Below are 16,356 nucleotides of genomic sequence, written 5' to 3' on the forward strand. Positions count from 1 at the left end.
ATGGAATGGTTTGGGTGGGATTTGTCTTCCAGCAACAAGTAATTTGTCTTCCCAACCCCTGGCCATCACTCAGAGCTTGCTGGCTGCTGTTTCACAGATTAAATCCCCTTTCTTGCTGAGCAGGCTTGGAAGTAAATGAAAATCAAACATCAAAGAACAGCCTTTCTTAAGAAAATCGTTACATATTCCACATTTTGCAAACATGTCAGCAGAGAAAAGTCCTTCCAACTGTCTCTTCTGCTCCTCTGTTCCTCCTCCATCCCTCCTCCTCTTCCGTCTGTCTGTCCCTCCTCCTCCATCCTTCCTCCCTCTTCCTCCTCCTTTCCTGTCCCTCCTCCATCCCTCCTCCTCCTCCTTCCCTTCTTTCCTGCTCCTCCTTCCTTCCTCTGCCATCCCTCCTCCTCCCTCCCCTGCTCTGTACAGGCTGGTCACCCCTCGCAGTGAGTCCCCCTGTGGCACCAGGCCAGCGCAGGTGTTGGTGAAATAACTTTATTTATTGGTTGTGATACAGGGCTGTGTCAGACAGTCCATACTCAGAGTAATAGTCACACGTACTCGCTACAGCTACGAGACAGCGGGGCCGACACACACGGCATTGAACACACCAGAGAGGACAGAGGGAAGGGAACTATTCATTTCACTAATTACCCCCCACCCCGTCAGTGGGGTCTCCCCCCTCCCTCCCCGCTCCGCCACTCCAACAACACGACAGGGGGGCAGCGGGGCCGCCGGGAGGGGGGACAGCAACACACAGGGACACAGCGACACCAGCGATCCCAACGGGTATGTACAGGGAGAGGGAAAAGGAGAGGGATCCGCCTCCCGGCACCGCCACCGCCGGGAGGGAGGGGACAGGGGACACTCCACAGGGAATGGGGAACCACAGCCCAGCTTCCTCCTGCAGCCCAGCTCACCCCGAGGGGAAGGGGAACAAACTGCCATCCCAGGGACTGCCAGATCCCAGCCCGAGCTGCCCCTTCCCCTCCTGGGGGCCCGCGGGCTCCACACTGTGCTCAGTCCCTCTCCTGCCACCAGCATCCTCCCCGTGACACAGCCCGGGGGGGAAAGGACAGTGAAATTCTCCTCTCTGCCAACTGACAAATCTCCTGACTTCTGTTAGGGCAGATGGACCCAAAAACTCCACTAAAATCTCTGAAAACCAGGGACAAGTGGGGAGAGGTTGGGAAGTGACACCAGAATTCCCTTCAGCAGCAGACAATCCCCCCTTCCTGCACCCACTCTGACAGTCACTCTCTGCTCCCCTCAGCTTTGGCAGCTTAAAACCACCCCAGCAGTGAAAGGGCTGCTGGTCCCATCCCAGAGTTCTGCTCCAAAGGCAGAGGCAGCTGGGTGGGATCCCATCAAGCAGCAACCTGGGAATGACAGTGGAATGCTGCCCTTCCATCTGCTGTGGCTCTCCTGCTCCATGAGAAGCAGTTCCCCATCTATGGGATGAGGAACAGGAGAATGCAGATCAGGAAAGGAGCCTGAGCCAAATCCATGACTGCCAGGGCAGGTATTGCCCCAGCAGTGATGGATTTCAGGTCACTGTTTCCTTTCAGAATCCCTGAGGATCTCTCCCCACCCAGCTTCACGCTGCAAAGCCTCTGTTCCCTCCTTCTCCTTCCCTACACCAACACTCACCGAGCACCAACATCCTCTGGATGGGAAGAGATTCCAACTGAGGAGAGCAGGCTGTGGGATGTCTCTGCTACACAAACAGGAGCAACAAGGCCAAAGCTTTCAGAGTTTGGGGCTTTCCAGTGCTGTGACACGAGGGGCAAAACTTGGAAGTTGTGAGCAAGAGTTAGCCAGGATCATCACCAGGAAGGAGGAACCAAGGAGCCAGTGTTGTGTGTGCCCTGCGGGAAGCAAAGCCTAGGAACAGGTGACCTGGGCTGTCCAAAAAGGCAAGGCTGAGTCCAAGGGACTGGTTTAAAGGAGCAGCCTTCCCAGAGGAGGTGGGGATGCAGGACAGGCAGGGCAGTGAGCTGGCTGGGATGCAAGGCAGTAGGGAAGGCGGAAAACCCACCCCCAAAGCTTCATTTTTGTCTTCCCTAATGTGGCGGCTTTTCCATGGCATTCACAAGATACAGGGGAGCAGGTGGGCTCGAGGTGGGGAAGAGGGGGAGAAGGGGAGGAAGAGAGGGACAGAGAGAGAGAGAGTGTAAAGGGCACCACGGTGCCAAAGTGCAACAACATAAAAAAATAAACTCAAAAGACAGGACACTCATTCTGCACTCAGGGCTCATACCATGCAGTGAGAGGGGCGGCCGGGGCTGCTCCCCACCAGTAAACAGGGAGGTAAACAGCTCTCAGGAGCTGTTTTCCAGCCCCACATAGGGATGCCTGGGCAATGAGTGATGTTCTCAGGGCATGGCTGGCAGGTGCTGTTAGCAGGAGCACCCGCTCTCCGTGACTGGCTGCTCGGGGGGCTTCTCTAGTTTGATGTCAATCACTGCGGGGGGGTTAAGGAAATCACCCAGTTGAAGGAGAACAAGAAGGACAGAAAAGGGAAAGGGTTGTTAGTGGTCCCCCCATGGTGTTTGAGCAGAGCATGTTCTGCCTGAACAGGATTCACTGCAAAACCAGGGGACTCGGCACGTTGGGACCTTTAGAGGATGGAGCCCAACTGGACAGGTCTGTGCAAAAAGAATGAAGAATTACAGCATTTTAAAACTACACAGATTTCATCCTCAGTTCAAGTGGAGATGCAGAATTTGTCCTTTAGTTGCCCTTAGTTGTGATCATTTATCTACAGCCCCATAAACAGGGTCACAGAATCACAGACTGGTTTGGGTTGGAAGGGACCCAAAAGCTCATCTTGTTCCACCCCCTGCCATGGGCACGGACACCTCCCACTAGCCCAGGTTGCTCCAAGCCCTGCCCAACCTGGCCTTGGCCACTTCCAGAGATGGGGCAACCTGTGCCAGGGTCTCATCACTCTCACAGCCAAGAATTCCTTCCCAATATCCCGTCTAACCCTCTGCAGTGAGAAGCCATTTCCCCTAGTCCTGTCACTCCAGGCCCTTGTAAATATTTCCTCCCCATCTTTCTTGCAGGCTTAGGTCTCCCTAAGCCTTCTCTTTTCCAGACTGAACAATCCCAATTCTCTCAGCCTTTCCTCACAGCAGAGCTGCTCCATCCCTCTGATCAACTTGGTGCCTCCTCTGGACACATTCCAACAGCTCCATGTCCTGTTTCAGCCACGTCCCTGCAAAGCCCCATCCCCACGATGTGCCAAAAGCAGTCAGTGAGCCCAATTTAACAACAGGTAATTGTCCAGTTCCCTGGGAAAGCAAGGATACTGTCTTCTTTGCTCTTCTCTGGTGTGCTGTCCATCCCAGGTAAGGCAGCAGCCACACGGCGGAAAAGCTGGAAAGCAGGAAGAGGAAAGCTCAGGGCTTGTCAGAGAAAATGCCAGTTAAAAACACTGTTTTACAGCAGAACTCTGAGCTGTACCAAGTTGTTGTGGGTACTTTAGCAAGCAAAGCACTGATCAACAATGCCACGAGAATGTTACCTAGGAAATTTAACAGGTTTTAATAAAGAAGTTATTCACTGCCTACAAAACAGGCAGTTTTATTTTATCTGTTTCTGCTTGAACAGAACACGGAATTTATTAGTAACAGTTCTTCCAGGGATTCATGGACCAACTCCCTCCTGCACTCACTAACCACGTCCCAGCCTCTGCTTCTGCACCCAGTGATGTTCCAGGGCACATTTGGGGATTTGTGATGTCACCTCACAAGGTTTAAGGAGTTTTACAGCCCATCCCTTCAGTTCAGTCCTGCTGCCAAACAGCCTTTCCTGGGCAGAACAGCTGGTTCAAGTGAGCTGCATGCAAGCTATTAAGGATGTGCTGGAGCTGGGAAGGGCTATTATATCCCCATAAAACCCAGAAAATGGTTTTGCATAATTTCTGAACTCAATGCCTGGAGCTCCTCCTGCTGCCATTACACGGCCCAGGCACTGCCAGGCTGCTGAGCTGCTGCACAAAGAACCAGAGGAATCATCTGCTAACGACGATTTTCCTCACAGCAGCTTGGCAGGGGCTTCTCATCCACCCCCCAAAGTGTGTTCCTTGGAAAATCAAGGTCCCAGCAAGGTGCTGCAGTTGCATCCTCCTAATCACAGAAGCTCTCACTGCAAACACCCACTGGGCAAATAAAGCAACAAGAGTTAAAGCAAAGACCAAAGTGGATTCAATCCAGAACAGCCAAAAAACCCCAAGCCCAAAGTCTCACTGTGGGTTCTCCCAACCTGCTGCTGTGCAGCAACCTGGGGAGGGGGTTTTCCAGCTGACACAGCTCCCTGCAGGCCCCTGGAGCTCCCAGCTCCTCACTCCAAGCTCTGTCACATTCAGAACAACCTCTGAACTAGTGGAGGGTGGCATCACAAACTCACAGCAAGAGGCGATGGGCACAAACAGAAATATAAAAAATTCTGCTTAAATAAAAAATGTGAAGTCGTGGGAGTTTTTTTTGCTGTATGGCTCATCAAACACTGGCAGGCTGGTTGGAGAGACAGTGTCTGTCCTTTGAGATTCCAAACTCAGCTGGAGCCAGCTCTGGGAAGCCTGCTCTGAGTCTAAGGGCTGGAAAAGATGATTTCCAGAGATCCCTTCCAACCTCAGCTATTCTAAGATATTCCAGGATTCTCTGGCTTGTTAACAGAAAGGAACTTCCAGTGATGTCAACAGTGTCAACTGCACTAACTGGTAACAAAACCAAACAAATTCCATCTGACTGGCTGCACAAAACAGGGATTTTCCCCCTTCCCATCCTCAGCACATTCTGGGGTTGGCTCTCCTTTCTTCCAAGGTTTTCTTAGCTTGGACAGGGAATTGCTGACTCGACAGGAAAGGAGCTTCCACTACTACTGCAGAGCTGATGGTGATCACTGGGCAAGAAACATCTCGGGGGGCTGGCATTAAACACAAGCAAATAAATCCCTGCTGGATCAGGAACCTCAAGCAGGGGCCAACACACACAGAGCAGGGACAGATTCCTGATTTTAGAACAGAACAGGGATGTACCTGTTTCACATTGTATCCAGTCTTTGCACTGGTCTCAATAAACATCACATTCAGCTCTTTGGCTCTCTGTTCACCTTCTTCTGTAGTGATTTGCCTGGAGGAAGGTGCCAACGGGAGCAGAAAGACAGAAAGGAACAGAAGGAAGAGTTAGAGACGTCTGTGACTGAGCTGGTGGTCAGTGCTCACCCACCTCCCAGGAGGCACAGCCCACCAAGGGACACCTCAGGGCCCTCGAGGATGCACAACTCCCAGCTGGGAATGAAACCACCCCAGGGAACACCTGGAGTGGTGACAGTAAGAGATGATCAGCACAGGATGGAGCTTGTGCAGCACATCTGAGCCTCTTTCACAGCACCCTGCAGGGAAGGAAGAACCCCCCACACTGCACCTGAGACAGAGAGTTCCCCAAAGCCAACAGAAGGGAATACTGTGAGGTGACACAAAGATTCCAGAAAGGCTCCAGCAGCAAGGATAGCCTGGGAGCAAGGACCTGGAATTGCATCTCTGAGCACCACCCTGGACATACCTGTCTCACATTATATCCTGCTCTAGCACCAGTTTCAACTACATCATATTCAGTTCTGGGGCTTTTCTCTCACCCTCCTCTATAGAAACCTGTCTACAGCAAGGAGAACAAATCACAGAGCAGAGAAAGCAAACCAGAGAAAAAGAGTCCAAAAATGAGAAAAGGAAAACTGCAGGGGAAAAAAAACACCAGCCAAAACTGAAGCAACAGTGACTGGAATGAAAAACTTCACAGGCTTCACTGAACAAGAACAGGGCTATTTTTAGTCCAGCTTTTTGGCCTCAGAACTAAGCTTGGTTTTTATCAGAGGATGAATGGCTTCCCATACTCTGTGTTCTACCTCAGAAAATGTCACCTGTGGCTTTGTCCAGCCTTAACAGGCACAGCATTTCAGCCTCACACAAACCCAACTTCCTTTGAAAAGGAACAAGGAGAAACTGTGCCATGAACTCGCAGCTGCACATGCACAGAGAGTTGGGCAAACTGGATTACTGAAAATGAGCAGATTTCCTTGCCTTTGCAAAGCAGCTTTCTGGCTTATCTCAGCATGAAATACAAAATCAAACAATATACACTATTGAGAAACAAAGTGTAGAGCTACTTAATTTCAGTGAAAGGAAGACTTTTAGGTGGGTTTATTTTAACCAAAACTATTTGCAGAACAGCAAAAGGGAATAACAACTGCTGCAACCAGAAATCCGAATTTCACAACAAGGAATTTATGTCCCGTTTCAAATCGACAATTTTTAAGATCGTTTGAAACTAATTTTTAAAGCCAGGCTGGGCAGCCAGTCCTGGCTTTTCCTGGCCAGGGCAGCAGGGCCCAGCTCTCCTCGTTACCTCTTGTCTGCCAGGTCGGTTTTGTTCCCCACCAACATGATGATGACGTCGCTCCCTCGCTCTGTCCGAACGTCATCGATCCACTTGGAGGTTTGCTGGAAAGAATTCAAGTCTGTAGGGAAGAACAAATGGGAGCGCTGAGCATAAAACTGCTTTTCAGAGAGAGGGGCAACGCTTTGCTTGTACTCAGGTGCTTCACCACATAACCCATAAATCGTTGGAAAAACGGGGAGGAGGGGGGGAAACACTTCCAATTTTCACCGTGTTTGAGCAGAAGCCGTGGCTGTCAGTGGTCAGTGGGGGGCAGGAGGGCTGTTTGGAGGCACGAGCCCCCGCGGGCACTCACTTGTGATGTCGTAGACCACGACGGCGATGGTGGAGTCGCGGATGTAGCTGGGGATGAGGCTGCGGAACCGCTCCTGCCCCGCCGTGTCCCAGAGCTGCAGCCGCACCTGCTGGGACAGCCCGGGAGAGGGGCAGGGAGAGAACACAGAGCACACACTGCCCTTTAGACAGGGGGCACTGCCACAGCCCCCTGCAGCAGCTCTGAGAGCTGAGCCACCCGTGGCACTGCCCCCAGTGTCCCACCACCACACCAGAGGCTTCCCGACTCCGTGGATAATGTGCTTTATCAACCTGCTTTGCTTGCCTACAGAGCCTGCCATTCCCAAACTGCTCCATGGATAATGTGCTTTATCAACCTCCTTTGTTTGTCTACAGAGCCTTCCATTCCCAAACTGCTCTAGGATACAGCCACCACCTCCTTGCTGGGGTGTGTGAGGATGTTTTGGTTTGAAGTGCTGTAACTGCCTGGTTTACTTCATGTTCCCTTTGCCAACTGACACCAAGAATTACATTAAAAAACTTTAAAAAAAAATAGTAAATAATAATGTCTAAATAATTTAAATATCAAATATATTAAATATAAGAAATATTTATAAATATAACAAATAATATAGCATATATTATATAATAAATAATATAGCATATTATACATTATATAATATTATATAATATTATATATTATATATAAATATTATTATATATTACCATATAATATATAATACACTATATTATTATTATATAACATATAATTATATTAGGACATTAGAATAAAATAATAATAAGATAATAATAGTATATAATATTATTATTAAATAATAATTACAATTATATAATTGTATCATAATTATATTATAGATATTAATATAACTATAAAATAATGATAATATAAAATAAAAATAATATTAAATAATAATATAATCTAAAAATAATAATAAAATAAAAATCAGGTCTCCCTGGTCTACCCAGGATTCTGGATCTCCACAGGACTCCAAGCCCAAAGCACCTCTGAGCAAAGCTTTTGGGGCAATCCCCACATAACAGACATGCAATTCCCTCAGCCCAGACACCACATAAGGAAAAGAGCATCCAGTCTCCAGCACCAGCACCCAGATAATGGCAATGGGGATTTTCATGAGAGATTAAAGCAATCAATTAATTAAGTTCCAGCAGAAATGGAAGCAAATGTTACACACTGTGGGCTCCAGGTGATGGGAAGGGCATTGGGGTCACCCTTCCAGAGCAGCACAGGGGGCAAAAAAGGCACAAATGGTGTGAGAGGCACAGTTTGAGCCCCAAACACACTCTGAGCTATTAGAGACGGCAGCTCCAAGGTCTGGGACCTGCCCATCTGAACCACACTGCCCAAAACATGCCCATCCCCCAGCGAACCAAAGCTTTACACTGGAAGTGACACCTTCCCGCCCCCACAGGGCTGTGCACTGCCAGAAAACAGGACTGCTTGGCATTCCCTAAGGCTTTTATGGGGGCAGACACTGGTTCCCAGCTCCCTGACAGGAGCCTGGTCCCAGCACTGGGGTAGAGCAGTGGTTAATAAGGCAGCAAAAAGCAGCTTCACGAGGACCAGTAATTGCTTTTTTAGAAGAGAAATAGAAGCTGATTGAGCTGCAAAGCCGCTGGTTACAGGCAGATTCAAAACAAGATCTTATCTCCATCAGGGTATGTAGATCTGATGCCCTGGGGCTTAAGGAAGATTAGGAATTACAGTTAAAGCAATTAGTTCTTGCTTCATTTGGAAGGCAGACTTGATTACAGGACCGAAAGTCAGGGGTTTTCTCTACCCCAGGAAACTCGAAGTGACAAAACTCGGAGCACCGGGGCAGTGTCACACTGGAGCTGGAAGATCGATGGATCAGCACAGTTCCTGGACTTCCCAAGCTTCCCCACACTGCCCAGAGAGTTATACCGGAATATTCACCATGAAACTTGACCCGATGGTGATTTAACACTCCACCCTTCAGACTCACAGGCAAAAAGGCAACAGAAGCAGCAGCACAGGCCTGACCAGGTAATTTGTTTAGTGCAGGTGATGCTCTTTGAGGAAGCCCTTCAGGACCTGTGCAGGTCCCACACAGACACTCCTGCAGTGACCTGAGTTTGCTGCAATATTTCTGTGGCTTCTCATTTCTACAAGTCAGAGTTTGTGTGCACCCCCTTTTGGAGGGGAAAATATAAATAACCCCCTATGGAACACTAAGAATTAACCCTTAAAAACAATGTTCAGGAGGGGCCTGAGCTGCAGGATGGACTCTCACCACGGCTCTCCCCGCCTGCATTTTGGGATGTCCAGCAGAGCAACAATAACTAAGCAGTTTCTTCATGCCCTCAGAAGCACCTGAGCACGTTCCTTCAGTAACACAAGAAAACTTAAGAGCCTCTCACTCACTAAGAGCTAAGGGCAGTAGCAAGAAAACAATGACATTATCTGCAAAGCCCGTTGCCAAAGTCCATGAGATCAGCGATCACTGAATTACTTCTGACATGTCAGGAAGATGTTAAGAACAGCCTGGACTGGCAACACTTTTCCACCTGCCTGGATAAACAGCATCCTGCACCTGCACAGCAGGAAAAATGATGCCAAGCTGTGCATCCTGCCACACTGCCTCACCCCAGAGAGGTCCCAGCACAGCTCAGTGCTCCTCAAACCCCAAACAGGGCAGTTCTATGTTAGTTTGCACCAAACCAGGAATTCTCCCACAGAAAAATTCAGCTACAGTACTGGGAGAAAGACCATGTCATTATCTGCCCTCAGTATAGAGCACAAATCATAGCAGAAGTCTGTTATTTGTTAAGCAATTCAGCCAAGGAGGGTGGAACAAACCCCTGGTCCTCAATATAATCCAGTCTGGGACAGACTAAAGCTGGGCCAGAGGTTTTTCCACCTCTGCTGTGCTCTTTCCTTAAATTTTGCCCACATGGTGTTGGCTCACTGGTGTAAATCCTGACACTGCAGATGAACAAAAAACTCCACCAGATCAATTTGGAATCAATAACAAGGAGTCACAATGAAACAATCCTATTCATATTTTCCTAACTTGAACTAGAACATTCATGTCAAGAGGTATGGAGAATTTCCTTCTAAGCTTGTTTATTTTTTAGAAATTCTGGTAGTTGCATCTCTCCTCTTTCAAAATCTGGATATGAATCTCCAGTTCTCTTTTTCAAGGGAATGGGAATCTTGAATCCTCCTAAGTCACTCCACAGCTCCTGTGTGAATAGGTGTTGTGCTGTTTTACCTACTCTGACAGTGTTCCTTTGCTTTGGCCCCTGAAGCTGGTACTTGTACAAATTATATATATATATATATATTTATATCTGTATTTTCTCTAGAAAGGAAAAAAATAATTCTGAAGTAAAAAAAAAAAAAAACAAAACCAAACCACACAAACAACAGAAAAATAATAGTTTTCCAAAGATTTCCAACCACCTGCCATTGCAACCAGCCCAGACACAGCAATTCCCAATCCCTGCTCAGCCCTCAGCCAACACCCACAGTTGGTCTATTTTAGCTCTTTTTGGGTACCACCATCACCACCACCACTTCCAGCACATAAAGATCTGTGTTAAAAGCAAGGTCCCTGCAGACCTCTGGCTCAATACCTACTTGTGGTGCCAAAGACAATGAGAGCCACGGCAGAGTCACGGGTGGAGCTGGGGAGGAGGCTGAGGGACCTCTCCTGGCCGGCTGTGCCCCACAGCTGCAGCCTGATCTGGGAAATGGAGAAGTGCAGGGGGGAAGGGGGAGGGGGGAGAGCAGGAAAACGGAAAACAAAAACCAAAACTCAAGTGAAATAAAAATAAATAAATGGAAAAAAAATAAACTAACTGCAAAGCAAAACTAAGGCAACGGAAGGAAAGTTCAAACGGAACAGAACCGTGGAAAGAGGCAGCGACACTTCTGAGCCTCACAGGGACCTCAGCACACCAACACCATCCATCCAGCTATCCCTAAAAACCCCTTCTCACAGCACCTGCTAACAAGGGAAATACATGGAAACACCTCAGTGACCCTTCCTCCAGCTGGTGATGTGTGACTCCTATCCCTAAGGAACACATCACCAGGGGTGGGTCAACCCACGGGGAATCCAGAGGGGGTAAAACACAGGAGTGGGAGATGAGCCAGAACAGCAGCTACCCTCCAGACTGGCTTATCTTGCACTTATATCCAACAAGGGACACCTTCCACTAGCCCAGGTTGCTCCAAGCCCTGTCCAACCTGGCCTTGGACACTTCCAGGGATGGGGAGTCCTTCTGCTGGTTTGTCCAGACCTGATCAGAGCTGAGTGATGGAGCACAGGTGTAATTCCAGGATATATTATTTGCTGTAAGGACATATCAAATTCACCAAAGCCCACACCCCAGCTGGAGGCTCAGCATTCTTCCATTTCCAGCCCAGAAATCAAAGCTTATTGCAAAAGGCAGCATGAGCCACATCTGAGGAACTATTTCAGCATCTGAATCTTCCCAGCTTGTGCGTTTGTATTTGTCTCTCCTCTTATCTACATTCCACACCTCTGTTATTTAAACAGGCTCCATAGGCTCTGTGGGCCACTTACATAATCAGAAAAACTAACAGTATTTGGAATGAAAATGGTATTTTGTGGATAGCAGGGCAGCAGGTGAATAACATCCTGACCTACACAACCATGAGAAATCAACACTCCATTGATGGAAACAGCACACAGACATTCCACTGTGCCCTCACAGGTGTCAAGCAGCATTCCCAGGATCTTTGCCCTCTTCTGCCAGCACCACTGAAGAATGGTATCCATTAATTCCCCCCAAAGAAAGGTTAAGGAAGGTCTTTTCTCATAGTGAATCACAGGTGAGATGGCAGAGAAGCTCCCAGGTAACTCATCACACACACTGGGCTCCTATTTCCTTGGAAGCAACAGACCCAAAGCAACACACAGGACTGTCCCCTCCTCCCCCCAGCACTGTCACACTCCTCACACAGCAGTAAAACCAGCAAAAAAGGCAAACAGTAGCAAAACATGAACAAAACCACAAACACTGAAAGGCAGGGGAGGGGTGTGAGGGGTCTCTATGCAAAAAGGAATTTCATGCAGGCTAAATCCAAAATTGCTTTACTACAGTGGCTCAGAACTGTGTTACAACAGGAGCTTTCTGTGAGAAGGGACAAGGTCTAATCATGAATGATTTCAAGCCTGGGAACAACAACTCCTGTAGAACCCCCCTCACTGGCTTTTCATTGACTTCAGGAGTCAGACTTCATGATCCTGGTGGGTCCCTTCCAGCTCAGAATGTTCTGCGACACCTGAGCTCTGCTCAGCCCTGTTCCTACCGACAATGCCAGAGGCAGAGCTGCAAATTCTGGGAGCAAACTACACCTAAACCAGGTTCCTACAACAGGCAGCCCATTCATTCCCTGGGATATGGCCATTATCTCGTCCAGTTTTCCATGGAAGATTTGACTTCCTGCTGGAGGTATCAGATCTTAACAAGTACCACAAAGAGGGGTCAGAGATGGGATTCAACAAAGGCTGGTCCTCTGGGGGATTTCAGCAGCTGCTGGAGGAAGGGCCAGGGGAAGGGCCCAGCCCTGCAGCTCCCACGCCATCCCACCCACGCCTCACTTACCGTGCGGTCCTCCAGATACATTGTTTTTGACAGGAAATCAATTCCAATGGTTGCCTGGAAAGAAGGGAAGCATTAGGGACTGCAACCTGCCTTCCAGCAGCTGCAGCTCCCACCCTTCCAAACTCTCAGAAACCTCCACAAACTTGGCATTAAGCTGGTGATCTGCCTTTCAACAGAGGGGATGAAAACAAAGCAACCTGGGTATCTGCACCGGCTTCATTTCACAGCATTCCTCATACAAGAACCCCCCCTCTGAGGCTGGATTTTAGCCTGAGACATTCATGGATCTCAACACAGATCACAGCTGAACGGGCAGCTCGTTCTGGCCTACCCCAGCTCAGCCTGGGAAAAATTATCTTATTAGAAATAACCAAAAGGTAGAACAATGAGATATATAAATCATGGGCAATTCAAAGCTAAAAAGCCACATTTACTCAGGGCTTTCCACTTCAGAAGGCACTTCCCTTCCTTCCCTTCCAGTGACACTCAGAAGCTTCATTTCTCAGGCCATTCTTTCTGCAAGTCTCCATCCATTCACATTCCCATTGCTACATCAATTCCAGTAAAAAGACATTTAAAATAATGTACTAGGTTAGATGCACTCCCAGGCACTTCAACCAAGCTGCTGTCCCAGCCCTTCATAAGCCCAGGAAACAGGAGACAGCTCTGATGTAGCAGATTTTAGTGTTTTAGACATAGATGATCTTTAATCTTAACACACACAGGTAGCACAGAAGAACTCCAGCAGAACATGGACCATGGAATACTAAAAAAGACCACCACAGTCAATTTTGGTAGGGAGAACTTATTTTTGGGAGGCCTATTTTTTAGCCAGGACAAGGTTAATAAATCTTAATAAGCACACAGATCTCTACCAGCACCCTACAAAAGCCAGGAAAGGAAACACCTGAAGCACAAGAGGATCCAGTTCCAGTGAATTATTTGTCCTCAACTCAAAATTACCCAGTCTAAACCAGTAACTCTTTCTGGCTGAATTAAAGATAACCCCTAATCTCATCTGCTTTAAAGATATCTGATATTCCCCTGAATACTTCTAAGTGCCTTTGAAGCAATTAATTCTTCCTAAAAATCTTCAGGCCTCTTACACATCTTCTCCTTTTCATCTGCAGCCTCTTCATCCCCACCCTCCTCTTTCCCTGCCAAGACTTCCCTGGCTCTTCCTATCTTTAGTCTTTTAGTTAAAAAATAGTAATAAAAAAAAATGAGAGACTGAATATACCAAAGCTGACTTCTTGCAGATCCATCTATACACTCCAGACTCAACTACTCCTACTTAAATGGAAGCTCTAAAGATGCCAGAGACCAAGAATTATCACAAGATGTTCCTATCTTATTCATCCTCTGTTTCCAGAGACTCCCAAATCCATCACCAGGTATCCTGACCACCATCTTCTCCATCAGCCAGACCCATAAATCAGTGTTTCTCCCCATCTTCCTCAAGGCTTCTCACATATCCAAACAGGATCTGAACCCAGCTGCCTTTTTGTACACTGGATTTCCTGACATCATCCTGGATGCTCTGGTTTAATCATGAAGCCTCATCTCTGTTTCACGGCACATTTTAACCTTTTATATGATATTTAACTGACACCTCATGGATCAATGTGCTTGGCCCTCATAGCCATAAATTTTAACAGCAGGGAACAGATTTAACCATAAATATTCTGAAAAAATTAAGATAAAATCCTACCACATACCTGGTAAGTATTGTCAAAACTGTCATACATAAACCTGGTGATCAGGGAGGTCTTCCCAACTACAAGAGAAAAGAAAAATTACTTTCAAGCAGCAGTGGGAAAAAAAAATAAGCACTGCTTTGGGAGTGGCACTGATCTGAAAGCAGCTGCCAATGTCAGACCATTCAACCACAACCTTCCTGGGAAATAACCAGCTGGGAAAATCATTCCCAAAATGACAGAGGCAAATCAATCTCTGTAGGTCAAAAATTAATCATGGTGATGGCCTGGTCCTCCAATCAGGTGTGTTGCCATGTAGACAACAAAGAACTGGTTGTTTGCTTTAAGCAACCCACAAATCTGCTTTGTTCCTCGTGCTCTGCTACTTATGTAATCCCCAAGCCTGGGACACAAACATCAAAACAAACCAGGTGACACCCCAGTTCTGCTGCCTTTGGCTGCACGGAAAAGCAACATCCAAGACTTGCGTCCTTTCTTCCTTCATAATGAGATTTTAGATACAGAGCAAAGTCTGGCAGTTTGCTTCAAAACTTTACATTTACATCTCCAAATTTTATCAAGACACAAAATGCAGAACTGATATGAAACAGGAATCAAGGAGAAGATCTCTGATTCTTGCTCAGGAAGGCAAGAAAAATTCGAAGGACATGCATGGAAAAGTGAAAAGGAATTAACTGCCTAAAAAGGTTGTGAAATTATGAACATTGGAGAGGGGTTTAAAAGCAGGTTAGACAAATGTCTACCAGCAGCAATGTCAATCCTGCCTTGGTAGGCAGAGGAATTGGAGAACTTCTGGAAATTCCTGCAAGAGCTACAATTCTGGGCTGGAGCAGTAAGAATCCCAGGATGGTCTGGGATTGAAGAGACCTCAAAGCTCACCCAGTCCCATGCCCTGCCATGGGCAGGGACACCTTCCACTGGACAGGTTGCTCCAAGCCCGTCCAACCTGGCCTTGGACCCTCCCAGCAAAGAACACCACGATTCCAAGGAAACACCACAACTCATCCATTAATTTTGCGGGATGGGGCACAAAAGGGAGTCATCTGGAGAGAAAACAAAAACCCCGAGGCTGGAAGGGAGGCAGAGCAGGCCGAGCACCACCCGGGAGCCCCCGCATCCCTCGGGCCGCTCCCGCACAGGGCTGCGGGCGCACTGCGGACCGGCCCGGCGGTGGGAACGGGGACCCGGCGGGTGGGAACGGGGCCCGGGGCACCGGGAGGGCCCCGGCGGGAGCAAACCGAGCCCCGCGCCCCCGCCCGCCGAGGCCTCAGGCCGGGCCGCCCCTCCCTGCGCCCGGCGGCTCGGCCCCGCATCCCCCGGCCCCGCATCCCTCGCCCGCATCCCCTCGGCCCGCATCCCTCCGCTCCGCATCCCCCCAGCCTCGCACCCCTCTGCCCCGCATCCCCCGGCCCCAGCGCGTCCCCCGGCCCCACCCGCCGCCCCGGGCGCTGCCCCCGGCCGGGCCCCGGCCCCGGGCGCGCTCACCGCTCTGCTCGCCCAGGAACACGAGCTTGAACTTCCTGAGCGGGTTGCCGAAGTCGCCGCCGCTGCCGGGCGCGGACATGGCGGCGCGGGGGGGCCGAGCGGGAGCCGTGATGGGGACAAGGAGACAGCGCCGAGCGCTCCGGTACCACCGCCCCGCGCGTCACCTCCGCCGCGTCACCGCCGGGCCCGCCCCGGGGAGGCGCGTTGCCATGGCCACGGGGGAGGGCGGTTACCGGGCAACGGGCAGGGCGGTTGCCGGGACGGGGAGGGCGGTTGCGTGGCTGGGGGGGGGTTGGGTGGTTGGTGTTGGTTTGCCTGGGGAGGTGTGACCTGGCGACGGGGCGGCCTGCGGGGCGGGGATGCTGCGGCTCGGACCGGGATGGGCCCCGGCTGTACCGGGGAGGGTTGTACCTGGCTGTGCTGGGGGTGGGTGCAGCTTTACTGGGATGGGTCTGCCTGTACTGGGGTGGTTGTACAAGGATAGGCCTGGCTCTACTGGGGATGGGTGTACCAGGATAGACCTGGCTGTGCTGGGGATGGACCCAGCTTTACTGGGATGGGCCCAGCTGTACCAGGGGTGGTTGTACTGGAGGGAGCCCAGCTGTACTGGGAATGGGCCTGACTGTACCAGGGGAAGGCCTGGCTTTAGCGAGGATGGGCCTGGATTGTACTGGGATGGGCCTGGCTGTACTGGGGAGGGCACCCAGGCTGTACTGGGATGATCTCGGCTGTACCACAGATGCACCTGGGCTGTACCAGAGATGGGCCTGGCTTGTACCTGCTGT

General features: G+C 49.5%; 1 protein-coding gene across 1 annotated transcript; it reads right to left on the minus strand.

Annotated features, from left to right (window-relative positions):
• Positions 1–473: 473 nt before the first annotated feature.
• RAB41 (RAB41, member RAS oncogene family) lies at positions 474–15,760 on the minus strand. The gene is made up of 8 exons (XM_032702479.1): positions 15,572–15,760; positions 14,087–14,145; positions 12,369–12,422; positions 6,751–6,856; positions 6,405–6,516; positions 5,039–5,132; positions 3,309–3,375; positions 474–2,458 (listed from the first exon to the last, which is right to left on the minus strand). The coding sequence occupies exons 1-8, from the start codon at positions 15,648–15,650 to the stop codon at positions 2,394–2,396; spliced, it is 636 nt and encodes a 211-aa protein (XP_032558370.1). The 5' UTR covers positions 15,651–15,760; the 3' UTR covers positions 474–2,393.
• Between the last annotated feature and the right edge of the window lie 596 nt (positions 15,761–16,356).

The sequence above is a fragment of the Chiroxiphia lanceolata genome, chromosome 14 (assembly GCF_009829145.1).
Source record: "Chiroxiphia lanceolata isolate bChiLan1 chromosome 14, bChiLan1.pri, whole genome shotgun sequence".
Lineage (NCBI taxonomy): Eukaryota > Metazoa > Chordata > Aves > Passeriformes > Pipridae > Chiroxiphia > Chiroxiphia lanceolata.